This window comes from Triticum aestivum, chromosome 1B (assembly GCF_018294505.1).
Source record: "Triticum aestivum cultivar Chinese Spring chromosome 1B, IWGSC CS RefSeq v2.1, whole genome shotgun sequence".
In the NCBI taxonomy this organism is placed as follows: Eukaryota; Viridiplantae; Streptophyta; class Magnoliopsida; order Poales; family Poaceae; genus Triticum; species Triticum aestivum.
The window spans coordinates 404150079-404166574 of record NC_057795.1 but is presented as its reverse complement, the minus strand read 5'-3'; the positions used below and the strand labels follow the sequence as shown (position 1 = coordinate 404166574).

At 45.6% G+C, this 16496-nt stretch overlaps 3 protein-coding genes across 3 annotated transcripts; all 3 read left to right on the top strand.

Moving 5' to 3' along the window:
- The first annotated feature begins 2677 nt into the window (after positions 1-2677).
- Positions 2678-11599, top strand: LOC123127559 (tetratricopeptide repeat protein SKI3). Its single transcript, XM_044547297.1, has 20 exons — positions 2678-3130; positions 3257-3379; positions 5470-5553; positions 5654-5704; positions 5792-5884; positions 6021-6161; positions 6240-6320; positions 6411-6658; positions 6735-6906; positions 6987-7108; positions 7210-7267; positions 7375-7440; positions 7820-8038; positions 8351-8402; positions 8646-9019; positions 9118-9212; positions 9289-9525; positions 9611-10257; positions 10893-11096; positions 11180-11599. The coding sequence occupies exons 1-20, from the start codon at positions 2936-2938 to the stop codon at positions 11377-11379; spliced, it is 3462 nt and encodes a 1153-aa protein (XP_044403232.1). The 5' UTR covers positions 2678-2935; the 3' UTR covers positions 11380-11599.
- Positions 11600-11981: 382 nt separating this feature from the next.
- On the top strand, positions 11982-13232 carry LOC123127552 (uncharacterized). The gene has a single exon (XM_044547289.1). The coding sequence runs from the start codon at positions 12210-12212 to the stop codon at positions 13002-13004; it is 795 nt and encodes a 264-aa protein (XP_044403224.1). The 5' UTR covers positions 11982-12209; the 3' UTR covers positions 13005-13232.
- Positions 13233-13276: 44 nt separating this feature from the next.
- LOC123127543 (short-chain dehydrogenase TIC 32, chloroplastic) lies at positions 13277-15374 on the top strand. The gene is made up of 8 exons (XM_044547280.1): positions 13277-13554; positions 13659-13893; positions 14030-14109; positions 14191-14344; positions 14454-14532; positions 14599-14683; positions 14818-14864; positions 14973-15374. The coding sequence occupies exons 1-8, from the start codon at positions 13449-13451 to the stop codon at positions 15132-15134; spliced, it is 948 nt and encodes a 315-aa protein (XP_044403215.1). The 5' UTR covers positions 13277-13448; the 3' UTR covers positions 15135-15374.
- Positions 15375-16496: the final 1122 nt, after the last annotated feature.

Below are 16496 nucleotides of genomic sequence, written 5' to 3'. Positions count from 1 at the left end.
CGCATAATCACCTCCACCACAGCTAGCTGACGCCACCCTAGACCTCTTGCCTCTCCACACCTTCTCCGCCACCTCCTCCTCGTACTCCATTGACAATCCCTCTGCCACGTTTGTCCACGGTGGTGACGAGGGCATGGCGCAACAGCATACCAGTGGTAGAGCAGCGCATAGCAGCAGGAAGAAGCACGCAGCAGGCGAGGCGAGCGGCCTGCGGTGGAGGGCAGAGATGCGGCCGGCAGAAGATGGCCGTGAGAGGAGGCGACGCGAAGCAGGGGCGCGACAACGGGGCGAGCGAAGGGATAGGCGGCAGCAGACGGGGCGAGCGCAACCAGCGAGAGTGTGACGCGCGGGCAGGGTGTGCGTCGTGCGGGGCACAGTGGTGCGGTGGCTATGGCGAGCGTGATGGCAACAGCGGGCGCGACGGACACGGTGTGGCACGTGCGTGGGCATGGAGAGCCAGATAGGGAGTGGCCCCGCGAGCGCAGAAGAAGAGCTGAAGGCTCGGGCATGGGCGCGCATAGGAGCGGGCATGTGCCACGGGGTTATCCGAGGAGCTCAGTGGCTACCCCTGCAATGGCCATGGCGGACGGCGGTTCTCGGCCACGGCGAAATACCTAACGAGAGCAAACGAAAGGGGAAACTGGGGAAAGGCAAGAGGAGATCACGACGGTGTCAATGACACCCTAGGGGAAGACAGGGGAGCTCGGGGCGGCGCGGATCGAACGGCAATGTCGCGGTGGCCGAAGGTTGAGGAAGATGGCAACGATGTCGATCTGGGGGTGCTGGACTTGATCTCGTTGGCGCAGATGAAGTAGCGGAGGCAGATGAAGTAGGGTAGGGGGAATCCCCTTTTTCATCGTCCTTTTGGTTTTTAATGTATTCTAATCCGTTTCTCCTTTTTAACACCGTTTTCTATTTATTCTTATATCAACTAAATGGATTTTGTTAATTGTGAAACTATGCACACAATTCGAGCACAATATTTTTAGGTGGCACAAAAAGTTTGGGGCCAAAAGAAAATACATAAAATTAGGTTTATGTTTAATTGGTTATTTTAACTACTATTGGACCTCTTATTAATTTGACAGGATTTAATTTTTGGGTCAAATAATGTTGGGCTCAACATGTCAAAGATCAGTGGAATTTATAGAATATGGTGTACATTTTAGTTTTACTGTTTGACGAAATAAATTATTTGACTTTATTTTAAATTTGAATTGGGCTTTGATTTTTATCAAGTGGCAGTTTGGCTTAGCAAGCCTGATGACATGACATCATTAGGGGGAGGTCACTGTAGCTAACGACTTGAGGTGTTACATAATCTTCCCATTTCTGAAATTTCATTGTTAAATGATTGGAGAATATATCACACTATCCATTAGTTTAGTCAAGCTCACCACAAGTCCACACATTATTGCAATTGAGTAAGTCTTATTAATGGGGAGAATAGGCTATGTGTGTGTGTTAGAGAGAGAGAGTGAGGAAGAGGGAGGGGGGAGTGTGTGTGTGTGTGAGGATTTGATGATAAAAAAGGTCGCCAATATCGTAATATTGAACTCTTAAAGTTAATACGGCCCCGTTGCAACGCACGGGCGTTCTTCTAGTGCGTGTAGCTTCTCAAATGATTAATGTGATTGTGCCATCAATTGAACATGACCATATTCATTTGGCTTAGTTCATTGCACGCTCTCTAAAAAAGATCATCGTGATTATCATTCGATCATCAGTTTGTTAGTGTTGGTCATGTGCCACATTGGCATTGAGAAACTCTGACGATTGGTAGCACTATATACGGTACAAAGATTGCCAGCAATGGCTTACGTTTAATGGTTTAAGTGGAAGGTCACCAATGTGAAAAATTGAGAAAATGAAATGGTTTCAGATCATATAAAGATAAAAGTGTGATCTTAGCATATACTCAAGGCCTGCTCTTTTCTTCTTTCTTTGCCTTTGTCTTCATTATTTTTGACTTGTTGGGTTAGCATATTTTTCTCTCCATATTTAACTTTTGATGGCTAGGGATGCCGTAAGTTGTTACATCAACCCTGAAAAAAAGTTGCGGTGGGCAAACTAGACCTCCCTCAAATAATTACTCTATTGTTACTCTGTTCACACACAGAAATTCATTTCGTCTTTTGGGAGCATATGCTCCTGCGCATCAAAAATGTTTTCTGTAAATTCAAAAAGAATATAAAAAATTACATGAGTTCATTGTCACACTCAAAATGCTACATGCAAATTTTTAGGTGAAAAGCTTAAGCGTTTGACCTCTGCAAAAAATAAATAAATAAGTCAAGCGTCAATTGTTACCTTCAAATGTTACATTCACTTTTGTTTCTTTCACTGACGAAACACTGCTATTCCAGCATAAAAATTGTCAAGCACACTTGTTACAAAAACATCTAAAAAATAGAAATTTTAAATTATATTTACTACTCACTCCGTTACATAATATAACAGCGTTTCTGACACTACATTTATTTTAAATTTACTGTTCATCCGAGAGCATATACATCCGAGAACCAAAATGGGCCATTGTCACGTCACTTTTTTAGGGTTACATCAAAGTCTATCCACACAATCACATGTCCACCGGGCCATTGTCCGGTCGATCTGGGCCTCAAGTTCCTGGCCCAAGTCCCAACAGTGCTTTTACTTTCCCTCTTCCCCTCCTCTTACCCTCTCCGCCCTCCACCGGAGCACCACCGGCCCGAAGAAAATCCCTCCCTCAGCCTCCTCCTCCTCCAACGCTCCACTGTACCGGCGTAGAGTGGGGGCGCGGAGATCCACTCCAAGTTGGATTCATTCATCCTTCAATCCCATCCCAGTCTGCCGCTGATTCGTTTGCTGCTCGGCGGAGTACCAGTAGCACCGCAGCACCTCCTTCTCCAGAGATTCCGAGGGTTCAGCTCTGCCCACCCGCCCGCCGGCCCCCATGTCCGCCCCCGCGGCGAAGCAGGGCGCGGAGGAGGAGGCCGAGCGCCTCCTCGCGGCCGCCAAGCTGAACCCCAACGACGGCGGGCACTTCCGCTCCCTCGGCCACCACTACGCCCGCGCCGGCGACGCGCAGCGCGCGGCCAGGTGCTACCAGCGGGCCGTGGCCCTCGACCCCGACGACGCCGAGGCCGGGGTGGGTGCGGTTGAATGCGGGCGCACACACATGCGCTGCGTGTTGCATTGAAGTCGTTTGTTGGTTGGTTTGCTCGCGGTGGTGTTTTGACGCGGCCTGTCTCTGTCTGGTGGCTGGTGAGTGCAGGAGGCGCTCTGCGATTTGCTTGACGCGGAGGGGAAGGAGAGCCTGGAGCTCGCCGTGTGCAAGGAGGCTGCCGGCAAGTCGCCGCGCGCATTTTGGGCCTTCCGGAGACTCGGCTACTTGCAGGTGCACTCGAGTGACAGCTGCTTTTACTCATTTTATATTGCTTGATGAAGTGATCATGGCAACATCATGTGCAAATTTGAAGGATTCATTTCGATTGAATGGATACATTTGAATTGGGCCGGAACCTCCTAATTTAGAGTCTATGGAAGCAAAGCCAATAGGCATTAGTTAGAGAGAACTTCAGGCCTTTGTCCTGTAGAGATTAGATAGGGAAGCAGGAATTTTCAATAATCTTTTTCTCTGTTAATACTTTTCTATAAATCAGCGACGAGGTTTGTAGGTGTGATAGCATAATGAAATTATCTGATAATAACAGAAGATGTTTAGCAGGAACTACATCAGTAGGAACCATCGAATGACCTTCTTGCAGTAGTTTCTTAGGTATGCTGTATAGGTTTAGTTATGGTATAATCAGCCTGGTCATCAAACTGCTTAAGGTCTTGGTTCAATGAGTCACCTGTTCGACCAGGGATCACTCCTCAGTACTGCTGGTTTAAATTTTCCTTTTATGGTACATATTTTCATCTCATGTACAGTGAGGGATAATCGAATACGGAGTACATACTGCCGATAAGCAAAATCCATACTGCTGATAAGCAAAATCCACCAGCAATAGGTCATTCAGGATTAAGTTTGGTACTTATTGCTGAATAGGTGATGTACAACTCTACAAGTAATGTTTGTTATTACTTGTTGCTTTGTGTGTTATATTCCTCAATTTTATTATAGGCAAAATACACGTGACTTCGCGTAGCGTTTTTATGATTAGAAATATGGTAAAAAATAAATATGCATCAGTATGCTTTATATATACAAGTATGTTTAATTAGCCCCATCTGTGCACAGTGATACTGAAATCCCTAATCTCTATGCAATTATGGGCCGATAAAATCCAAACAGTTTATCTGTCAAAATTGGGCCATCGGCATCACCACACGCTGCAATGTTCCAGCGCCAGTAGTGCTTGCTGCCGGTGAATGTTCCGTGTAACTACCATCCTGAAATACAATGTGACATGATCTGGTGTACTAAGGGTTTGTTCCAAGGGTTTTAAACAGCAGGATTTGCCCGATCTTGACTTGACCATTGGATGTAGCATCGTGCCATTGCCAACGCACAATATCCATATTTACTCTTACACAGTACACTATATAGATAGATACTAAACTAAGAGCAAAAATAATGAGCATAGGCAGATTCATAAAACTATACATGGTCAATACATCAGGAGATTACAAATGGTGGAACTAAAGAGTAAATAGAACCCTCGTTTTATGTTTGATCTGAAATCTTAAGTACTGCCATGGGGCTATTGAACCTAGTTAGCACACCAGTTGGTTTTGCTGAAGTGAATTGAAGGCACAGTATAAGCTGTAAAGTCGAGGTGGCTGATTCTAGGAAAGGGCAGCTCAGAGTTGGTGCCAACTATGCAATACTGATAGAGAGGACGTTGAAGAGTCAATTGTGCCTCTAGTGGACATCAGTACATCACTGCAAAGACATGTGGGCAGTGCATACTTCCATACTGGCTTACCAAGGTACATAGAGTAAAACAATGGGGTACTGGCTTGTCCTTTTCACCTTTTTTTTTTTGCGCTGCTGCATCAATAGAAGTATAAAACAAAACAAGTTCCAAAGCAGCAGTAAAACAGTTGTCTGAAATGCGCTTATCATAAAAATATCAAATGTTCTGATGCCTTTTGGGAGCCTGCTTCACATGCGTCACCTGCTCGTTTTAATCGACCAGTTCAGAGGGTTCTCCCCAGGTCATTTGGCAGTCTGGCCCTTTGGGTGACTGTTCCTTCCTGGTGCTCAACCCCTTTTTTGTTCCGACCCTAGAGATATTTCAGATCTTGTTATGCCTGTCTATCCTTCAATGACTAGGCTTATAGCCCTTTCTAGGCTTTAACAATTGTGCTGTTTTGTTTCCTTGAATCAAGGAGCTACGAGTGTTCTTTGTTTATACTTTAAACTGATAAGGTTAAGCTTGTGTGTATAATTTGTTAACAGTTTTCTTGTGATTATCTTTTCTGTAAACTGCGTAACGGAACATATCCATGGTAAGTATTGACACGATATGGCAAATTTAGGTTCATCAAAAGAAGTGGTCAGATGCTATACAGAGCCTTCAACACTCAATACGAGGTTACCCAACATGTGCGGATTTATGGGAGGTGCGTGTTTTATTTCCTTGTCAAAGTTGATGAAACCCAAGTCATGCGTTCATTCTGTCTTTACAATGTATTTGGTTTAACATTCCATATTTGGTATTAGGCACTTGGTCTGGCTTACCACCGTTTGGGCATGTTTACTGCTGCAGTAAAGGTGTGCTGTTTTCACTTTCGAGGATCATAAACAATTTAGTGTTGTAGTGAGTCTTCTGAATATGCTTACTTCAGTTTTGGTTGGCAGTCATATGGGCGAGCTATTGAACTTGATAGTTCCAGGGTCTTTGCTTTGATTGAAAGTGGAAACATCCAGCTAATGCTTGGCTATTTCAGAAAGGTAGGAAGTTTTTTCAGTTAATCAGTTGTGTTGGATACCTACGGGTTTTGATTAGCAAAGACCAATTTAAGCATCTATGACTCTGCTGCTGCTACCGGTAATAACTTCTGTGATATTGTACTTTACACAATATTAGGGAGTCGAACAGTTCCGTTCTGCCGTGGAGATGGCTCCTCATAATCATTCTGCATACTTTGGACTTGCCTCGGCATTGCTTGCGTGGTCAAAGCATTGTGTAACTATTGGGGCCTTTACCTGGGCAGCTAATCTGCTGAAGGTATTTTGGTATATGATACTTTGTTCTGAATCAATAGCATTTCATGTCCATGTATCACCTGGGTGTTGTTTAATGTAGGAAGCATCAGAAACTGCTAAAGTTTGCACTTCCTTGACTGGAAACCTTTCCTGTGTTTGGAAATTGCATGCAGATACTCAGGTACCTCTATTACCATTAATTGATCACCTAAATTTACTTGGCACCTTATAACTTGAAGTATTCAATCATATGTCTCACATTTTATGTCAGCTCGCACTTGCAAGGTGTTCTCCGTGGGAGGATAGGCATATTAAGAGGGGCATGGATGAACAAAATTTCAAAGCTTCCGTCCTTCAGTGGAGAAATACATGTTTGTCAGCTGCAAATAGTGCAAAACTCTCATATCAACGAGCTTTGCGCCTCACTCCTTGGGAAGCTAATATTCACATTGATACTGCTATTTGTCTTGATCTCATTTGTACCATGGAGGAAAATAACTCTGTAGACCCCATTGTTTGGTAAACTTCTTTGCTCATCAGATGCTCGCTTTGTTTGGGAGATTTCTGATGACACACTATGTTTTCTGTACAACAGGGAGCTTCCAGAAAAAATGTCATTGGGTGGTTTGATGCTGGAACCAGTTAATAAGGATTTCTGGGTTACATTGGGTTCAGTCTCAAGTAATCAGGCTTTAAAGCAGCATTCTCTTATCAGGGCACTGCAGTTGGATACGTCTCTCTCTGAAGCTTGGGCATACCTTGGAAAGGTACTGCTATTTATGCAGTAGTTGGTTGCCTGGTTGGCTCTTTTTACTAGTAGGAAGGTAACTAAAATTTGGACCTTCAGATTTACAGACAATCAGGTCACAAGCAATTGGCCAGACAAGCATTTGATCGAGCTCGAAGCATTGATCCATCATTGGCCTTGCCATGGGCTGGAATGTCGGCAGAAAACAATCACCAATCTAGGTAACCATCCCCTACATCTTTTGCTGAAAGCCAAAAAGGCCCTTATACTGCTGCACTTAATTTTTGCTTACAATTATTTAATCTTTGGCATGATCTTAAAGGGCTGGTGCAGTAAATGAGTCTTATGAAAGCTGCTTGAGAGCTGTGCAGATACTACCTGTAAGTACAATTTACTGAGCTGTCTGTTATTATTAATGTAATTTAATACTTTGCTTAGTTATTTCCGTACTTTAGTTTTATCTCATTCTCATGTCATATTTGCATAGCTGCCAGAGTTCCAGATTGGCCTTGGAACAATTGCAGCTTGTTCTGGTGAACTTCTGTCACCTCAGGTATGTTCAATTTCATTTTTCTGGTGTTGTTGAAAGTTAATTTCGAAGTAAATATTGGCCACTTCATGCTCAAAATGAAGTGATGTTTTTTTAAAGCAGCCGTTTAACCTGGTGGTAGTTATTATATGGTCTCATCTTTACATCATAGTGTTGTTGAATTGTTGGCATTGTCACTAAGTTAGTGCTACAGATGGTTTCACTAGGCACATGTTTATACCTATGCCTACATAAGTTAGTGCTTGGGTTTGGGTATTTAGAGACCAGGTTATGTATATGTAATCTTTCTTGAGCAATGCTTATGTTGTTTACACTTATTACATGCTTCTTTTCCTTCTTTGACATGTCAGTCTCTGTGTATGTGGTGCTTTATGTTGTGTAGGTATTGATGGCTGTAAGACAGGCTGTTCAGCGAGCGCCTCATTACCCAGAATCACACAATATAAATGGCCTGGTCTCTGAAGTGCGATCAGATTTTCAATCTGCAATCACGTCTTACCAACATGCGAAATTTGCTTTAGACATGGTGCGCGGGTCCAAGTTAGACAATAGATATCCTTTTGTTGATGTTTCAGTGAATCTTGCCCGATCACTATGTAAGGTAAGAATACTATCACATGGTTTGATAAAATTATTTATTTCAGAGCAAGAAGCTTAAATCATGCTGTTTACTGTAAATCTGAAAAAATGTGTTTACTGTGACTTCTGTATCTGTAATAAGCTTGCTGTTCCTAGTGTGGTACTCCCTCTGTAAACTAATATAAGAGCATTTAGATCACTACTTTAGCGATCTAAACGCTGTTATATTAGTTTACAGAGGGAGTACTTATGAATCTTATAGTTAGGTGGTTATCCTTTTAATTCCCCATAAGCACTTCCACTTCTTTAATTAAAATCATCGCATTGACCGCAGGCTGGTCTTGCAACTGATGCAGTGTGCGAGTGCGAAGAGTTGAAAACACAAGGTCTGTTTAGTTTCCACTTCAAGCAACTGAAAGCTTATATTTCCTATTTTTCTTGTGAATTGAACAAACATGCATGGCAAGCATATTATACTATTATATCAATTTATTTCGCACATGCTATATACAACATACTCCCTCCGTAAACTAATATAAGAGCGTTTAGAATACTAAAGTAGTGATCTAAACGCTCTTATATTAGTTTACAGAGGTAGTACACACTAACGGGTCATCTCAAATTTCTAGGACTGCTGAACGTTGATGGATTGCAAGTATATGCTCTTGCACTGTGGAAACTTGGACGGCATGATGAAGCTCTTTCCATATCACAAAACTTGGCTGAAAACTTATCTAATATGAAGCAGGAGAGTGCAACTGGGGCATTGGGATTCATATGCACCTTAGCATACAACATAGCTGGGAAGGATTCTGCAGCTTCGGTCATTCATACACTCCCTGGTCAACCCAGTTATAACAGAGAGTTGAAATTCATCATCTCTGCATTAGATGCTTTGCAGCCAAGCAAGCGTTTTCAGTTACCTCACTTGAGTACGCCTCCTAGACTTACATCCTATGACGTGATGAGTGAAGTCCACTCAAATATTGCTCTGGGGAAGGCAGTAAGTACCCTAATTGTTTTTGGTACTTGGTGGATTTTATTCTTCCTTTTTTTGGTTGTATGCTAGTTGTAATAATATAGATTAAATTTCGCTTGTAGTTTGGTGGGGAATCAAACAACTGTTTAGGGGTCGAGGGTGGTTTGTCTTACCTGAAAAAGGTTCTACACATGTATCCTGACTGCAGTTTAGTAAGGTAACATCTTCCCTGGGACAGTAAACCATGACTATGACTATATTCATCATAATGTTGCCTTCGTTGCATGCTGCAGAAACCATCTTGGATCTCTGCTGCTGTCGAGCGGAGATTGGACTGCTTCTCACAAAGCAGTAAGGGTTACTCCGTTGTCCCATGGGCACACATCTAATAGGGGTCTAAGGTCTCCGCATCAAATTCAAGCTTGTGCAACAATGTCTTGCTATGCTACCTGCACCTCTTATCCAAAGTTCTCATTCCCAACATGTGAAGACCAGTACCTAAGTCAATACAATGGAATACGCAACCTGCAAAGCTATGTTTTTTTCCAACTTACGACATTGACAACATTATACTTATTTGGCTTTGGTTGGCAAACTAAGATGTAACTTCATTTGAAGGTTGGTCCATCAAGAACCATGGAACCAAGATGCACGCTACTTGCTTGTGCTTGCTATTTTCCAAAAAGCACGTGAAGAGAAGTACCCCAAACATATTTGTGCCACTTTGAAGAGGCTGGTTTTACAAATTATGTCCAGCAGTAGCAATTCACAAGAGCATAAACTCATCCTTTATGAGAAGTACTTGCTACTTCTTTTGTCTTCAGAGGTTAGTTTGCAATCTGATGACTATGAAAACGGCATTGCTCAAGTTACAGATGCTCTAAGAGTTGCTCCTCCGAGTGTGGATACTTTCTTTGCACACTTGCAACTGTGTCGGGCTTATGTGGTGCAAGGCGATCTTTCGAACTCCAGGAAGGAATACATGAAATGCTTGCAGAACCGCACGAATACTGAGGTTGGCTGGGTAATGCTCAAGCAACTTGAATCTTTATGTTCAGTGAACCGTGGCTCTGATGAAATAGAGATAAATCTGAAAGAATGCATTGAAAGGAATGGTAGCAACCCATCAAAATGGCCATCTCTTTTTAATCTAGCATGTGCTCAGTGTTTTATGCGGGACGAGGACTTTGCAAGTGCTGAAAAAGCTCTTGCACAGGCATGTGCGGAAAAGGATGCTGATAGCTGCATCTTATTCCTCAATGGTAAGCCAGATTGTTATTTTTTTTTCTGTTTGTTGGTTAGCTTATTTTAATTGTCAGTTTTCCCTGAAACTTTTTTGGTTACCTCTTATATGGAGTTAAATTTTGTACTCGATGTTCTGTTACCTCCATACTCCAGTAGGCATCATGATCACAGTATCGTGCAATCTGCTTAAGAAACTTAGAAAGTTGTGTGAGTGACTTGCGTATCACCTGGTTTACTGGTAGTGAGCATTCACAGTAGCACTGCGTGTGACTTGTTTATCACCTGGTTTGTGTGAGTGACTTGCGCATCACCTGGTTTCCTGATCGTGAGCATTCACAGTAGCATCGCGGTCTTACCTGAACATTGTCCATAACACAAGACCAGCTGCTGGGCTCTGCTTCACATCTAGTATGTACTACAGTGACCAAGTAGATGCTTAGATATCACATTTCTATGCAAGTTAATCAGGGAAGTAGAATTCACACAGCCTGTTCAACCCTTCAGTTTTTACGAACCCTGTCCACTGCCTGCAAATTTTATGTTATATTTTTATAATCTGAAGGGGCGATAGCGAACGGGACTAAACATTAGTTAGATGAGTTTGCTTCTCTGTACTTTCTCATTGCATACTGAATCAAAATCACCCTGGCAGGAGCTATGCATATGGAGATTGCCCGGAGGTATGCGGCTCCTCAGTATATAACCCGCGCAGCTTCGAGCCTCAGAAAGGCACAGCAGAAGTCTCAAGCTGCCGTACCCATCATATCACTCCTACTGGCCCAAGCAGAAGGCAGCCTCGGCTCCAAAGCCAAGTGGGAGAAGAACCTTCGCCTCGAGTGGTTCTCTTGGCCCCCAGGTCTGAAACTGAAGCTCAGAGCCCCAACAGATAAAACGTCCATTTCATTTTATCTGACCGTTTCTTGGTTTTGATTTGTGCAGAATTGCGGCCTGCTGAGCTCTATTTCCAAATGCATCTTCTGGCGAGCCAGTCGACTGCGGTGGCGACAGGTCCTCAGCAGAAGAAACTGCAACTGCTGGAAACGATGCAGAGTCCCGGGGCGTGGCTTCTCAGGGCGATACACCAGAACCCGTCATGCTCACGGTACTGGAAGGCTTTGCTGCAGCTTGTGTGCGTGTAGGTGTAGCCTCCTTGACCCGGCCAGAACTCAGTCTCCGGTCTTGTAGCTGAGACGGGCGTACCGGAATCACTTTGTAGCGTATTTTTGTTTGTCGACTACACCTATTTGGGATGAACCCGTGAGGTGCTCTAGCGAAGTATATTTGTTGCTGTGAACTTTATCAAGTACTAGATCCTACTCTCACAAACCTTGCAAATCGTAACCTGTAACATTTGAAACATGATGATGGTCCTTTTGGATAGAGAAGAAAATGGTACGGAGAACGAGCGTCAATGCAACATTTGAGAAAGGAAAAAGGAAGCGTCAGTCTGCTTATCCCAGCTCAATCAGCCTACACGACAATTTCGTTCGAAACAAGCGCCATCTGTAGAGCTATAATCATCTTTTCCTTTTTGGGAATCATCTACTCTTCTTTTCCTTTGGAAATAATCTATCATCTGCTGCAGCACAAGTGGAGTGCCTACTTGGTTCTAAACCTCGAATCACCTTTGTTTGGAGAACGTTCCTTGCACCGAGCACGCACTTGTCGGTCCTCCGAGCAAGTCCGTGAACGACACGCCGGGAACACGTAGCCTCACCCGAGCTGCGCTGTTCCTCGCAGGCTCTGAGGCCAGTAAGATAATCCAGAGAACCTCCACACGCGGCGCGCCATGGCGAGCCGAGCACCAGAGCTCGCCACGCATGCCATCCACCCGTCGCTTTAAGCTTCCCCCCGCCTCCTGCACAGGAGACACCTCACTCACTCTCCCGCTAACGCTGCCGCTGCCACCTCGTACCGCAAGCTCCGCAACCGATCAACCAACGCCGCGACAGTCTTCCCGTCACCGCCGATGTCTGGAGGCGTGGGCCCGACGGCGGGGGGCGGCATCATGCTGCCGTCGATGGGGCAGCCGCCGCCGCCGCTGCACCCGGAGCCCACCTCGCCGACGGCGCGCCCGCACCACCACTACTACCTCTTTTCCATCAAGCAGCTCAACACGTTGGGCGCGGCCGCCGTGCTGGCCTTCTCCACCACCGTGCCGCTCTCGGAGATCGCCTTCGCCGTCCTGCTCCTCCCCTACCTCCTCTTCCTCGCGTCGTTCGCCTTCCCGCAGCGCCCCGGGAAGCCCAACCCGTCCGCGCCCGTCTTCCTCGGCCCCGCGCGCCTCCTCCTCGCCACGCACACCGTGGGCGGCTTCCTCGTCGGCGCCGCGCTCCCGGCGCTCTACATCCTCGACGGCCTCCGCTCCGGGGACACCACGGGCATCGCCGCCGCGGCCCCGCACGCGTTCCTGCTCTCCGCGCAGGTCTTCACCGAGGGGCTCACCGCCGCCTTCCCGTGGCGGTTCTCGCTCCCCGTCAGGGCCGCCGTCCCGGTGATGTACAGCGTCCGCAGGATGTTCGCGGCCGGGGAGTGGCTCCGGCAGGAGATGGAGGAGAAGCGCGGCGGCCCCGGCGTGGCGGAGCGGCGCGTGGTGGCCGGGAGGGTGCTCGCGCTGGCCAACATGGCCTTCTGGGGCGCCAACCTCTTCGCCTTCCTCCTGCCCTTCTACCTGCCCAGGGCCCTCCAGAGGTACTACTGCGACGACGGCGTCGACCGCACCAACGGCGATGGCCACGCCCACGAAGATAAGAAGGATTCCTAGATGATGCGCCGTCCGAGTGTTCTTGTGATGGCTGTGCGTAGCCGCGTTGCATCTTTTACTCCAGTAGATTGTTGCTTTAATCCCTTCCCTAATATTTTGGCCATGTAAAATTTCTCAGTAGATGTAGATGTCAGCGAATGGAACTGGTACCCTGTATGCACATTTACTGGCGCACGTACGTTTGTGACGGGACTCTTGAGTTTGAATGTTCAGCTGAAAGTTTCCAAATTCGAGTAGAGTTGACCTTCAAAAAAATTCGAGTAGAGTTCAGTTCCGAATCCACCGTTGGGTTGGGGGAATCTCTGTCTATTGTCATAAAGAAATAGAGCTTGGCAGTGCTGAGCTCACATGCATTTCGTCTTCGAGTATACGGAGTATGTTACAACGTCGGAATCGGGATCCAATCATTAGCCCATCTGAACTTGTTGCGCTGCTGGCCGACTGATGTGGTGGTTCTACCGCAAGGGCCCCTCGGGCTTCGCCGGCGCCTCCACTGCCGAGGAGGTCACCGCCGGCATCGACGGCCGCGGCTTAGTCGCCGTCATCACAGGTACCTTCTTCCACTTTCCGCTCACACGGTGAGCTCTCAGCATGCTGTCCTCGTCGAATCTTGGCAGCCTCGTGAGCTGACACCGGCGGGCTCGCTCTCGGCAGGTGCGTCGAGAGGAATCGGGCGGGAGACGGCGCGCGTGCTGGCGCTGCGGGGCGTGCGCGTCGTCATGGCCGTCCGCGACGTCTCCGCGGGGGTCAGGGCCAAGGAGGCCGTCCAGGCCGAGATCCGCGGCGGCGCGGAGGTGGACGTGCTGGAGCTGGACCTTAGCTCCATGGCTTCCGTGAGGAGATTCGCCGCAGAGTTCGCCTCCCTCAACCTGCCCCTCAACATCCTCATGTAAGAATCTAAGAACACATCCACAACAACATCCCATCCACCTCTGCTATTTGCATCCATCAAGAATGCTCTACAACAGAGAACTCGCCATTGGTTGCACACACTGGGAGCTTAATTCCTCGCATTTTCTCGGCAGCAACAACGCTGGGGTCATGGCCAGGGACTGCACCCGTTCCTGCGACGGCCTGGAGCTGCACTTCGCGACCAACCACATCGGTACACCAAAGTTGTCCGCTCGGTGCTCATGTGGTCTGTGAGTTATGAGGTTGATGCTCAGCTTGTTGACTCCAATGGCAGGGCATTTCCTTCTGACAAACCTGCTTCTGGAGAACATGAAGAGCGCGTGCCGGGACAGCGGCGTCCAAGGAAGGATCGTTAACGTGTCATCTTCGGGGCATATCATGACCTACACCGAAGGGATATGCTTCGACAAAGTGCATGATCCTTCAGGGTAATCAATTTGTTGTCAGTTAGACCAAGCTGAATGAATGAAACAAACCATCTAAAGGCCTCGCGAAATTGGGGAAGTAACATTGTTCGCCATGTTCTCAACTTTACAGGCTCAACAGCCTCATTGCTTATGGTCAGTCCAAGCTTGCAAACATTCTTCACATGAATGAGCTGTCCCGGATTCTCAAGGTACGTCGATTCTTTGCCACCTGAATGAATTGATGAAGAATAATTCAAAAACAATTTTGTGAACAGGATGAAGGGGTGAACATTTCGGCTAACACGGTCCATCCGGGCGTCATCGTGACAAGCCTTTTCAGGAACAGGACCATTGTGAGCGGTAACTCTCAAATCACTAGAAGTTGAGTCTTATGAGCTACCAGCACGATATGGAACCAAAGTGCAAGTAGCTCCGAATCGTAAATTGTGCTGGTAGTTCTGGTTGTAACAATTTTAACTGTTTTTGCGTTGCAGCTCTCATGAACACCGTTGGAAGAATCATAAGTAGAAGCGTCCAACAGGTGATTAAGCCCTCACGGTTTCATATTTGGTTGTTGTTTTTGCCTTCTTGGTAGAACATGTTATGCATTTCAATGGCTGAAGAAAACATTCATGATATGTTTATTCAGGGTGCTGCAACAACATGTTATGTGGCGATGCACCCTCAAGTCCAGGGAATAACTGGTGAATACTTCGGCAATTGTAATATAGCCAACCCAAGCTCGCAAGCCGTAGATGCAGAATTGGCCAAGAAGCTGTGGAACTTCAGCTTGCAGATAGTGTCTTCTTGATGTGCCGGTTTCAGACTAAAGATTATTCCGTGTACACTCTCATCTCTGCTACTTCCACATGCAATTACTTAAGAGCAAGACGACAGAAGCATGGCTACTGTCGGTTGTAATTATCAGTTTCTCTTGGTATTATTTTTGGTTTAGAAGTCTTGGACCAACCGTCTTGATGGATCCTTTGCTAACATGAAACAAAATGGGCAGGTAGTTTGCCCAATAAGAATGTAACAATCTTTACGGTTCTCATTTGTTTATGCTTCTTCATCGACAATCAAGGACTCTTCAATGTTCACATGGTTGATGGTTGTTGTCCAAGCCATCACGTCCCCCAGCCTCTCGGTCTATTTACCACCAAACCACCACCATCACTACTACTACTAGTACTAGAGGTGATTGGCAATAAATTTTGTTCATGTCCAATAACATGAGTTGAATTGCACGATGTTGTAATACATTATAGACACAACCACTGACTTCATACAACCCCTCACCCTTGTACTAGCAACATGGTCAGACCATTTTCGCGTAATACTTAGATATAGGCAAGGGCACCTCCGGGCGTTAGCATCAATAGATACATGCATTCATGTTTTGTTGAAAACTAGTTATGACAGAAGTGTCACAAACAAAGGATATACAACACATATGCAAGTGATAGTTCCTTTTGACAAAGAACATGAAGAGCATGTTCCGAGACAGGCACATCGAATGAATGATTGTTAACGTATCGTCGTTGCTCCATATCATGTCTTATCCTTCAGGGCTTGTTCGGTTGCAACAAAATTGAAGGGGATTGAAGTGGATTTGGGTGGATTAAATCCCATACAAGTCAAAATCTCACTCAATCCCCTCCAAACCTCTTCAATCCCCTCCAGGAGAGGTTTAACCAAACAAGGCCTCAGGAATATATTTCAACAAAGTGCATGATCCTTCGGTGTATCCTTTGTAAGTCAACCTCTAAAGTTCTCACAAAATTGGCAAGTAACAGGGTTTGTTGTTTTACAAACTTTATGGCTTCAACATCTTTATTGCTTATAGTCTGTCTAATCTTGCAAACAATTTGCACTCAAATGAGTTGTCTCGAATTCTCGGGGTACATTTTATACCCTATCACGTCAATCCCACAAGCTCTGTATAATACTTTTCCCCCATTGATGGTTTAGTGGATTTGGAATTGTAACGAAGCATCATGGGTTCTATATCCGATTCAACACTAGAGAATGCAACATATCTTGGATATTGCAATGATTTTATCCATTTTGCAAATTCCTACTTTGTTTGAAGTATATTTATTACTTTGTTTGTAGATACAATTTATGTAGATTGAACAACTTTAAATAAAAAGTTGAGTATAAAGAGTAAATA

Coding starts and splice junctions, on each gene's coding strand:
- LOC123127559 (XM_044547297.1), top strand. CDS start 2,936: ATGTCCGCCCCCGCGGCGAAGCAGGGCGCGGAGGAGGAGGCCGAGCGC. Junction 3,131..3,256: donor CCGACGACGCCGAGGCCGGG/GTGGGTGCGGTT, acceptor TGGTGAGTGCAG/GAGGCGCTCTGCGATTTGCT. Junction 6,907..6,986: donor CTTGGGCATACCTTGGAAAG/GTACTGCTATTT, acceptor TTGGACCTTCAG/ATTTACAGACAATCAGGTCA.
- LOC123127552 (XM_044547289.1), top strand. CDS start 12,210: ATGTCTGGAGGCGTGGGCCCGACGGCGGGGGGCGGCATCATGCTGCCG.
- LOC123127543 (XM_044547280.1), top strand. CDS start 13,449: ATGTGGTGGTTCTACCGCAAGGGCCCCTCGGGCTTCGCCGGCGCCTCC. Junction 13,894..14,029: donor CTGCCCCTCAACATCCTCAT/GTAAGAATCTAA, acceptor TTTTCTCGGCAG/CAACAACGCTGGGGTCATGG. Junction 14,865..14,972: donor TAAGTAGAAGCGTCCAACAG/GTGATTAAGCCC, acceptor ATGTTTATTCAG/GGTGCTGCAACAACATGTTA.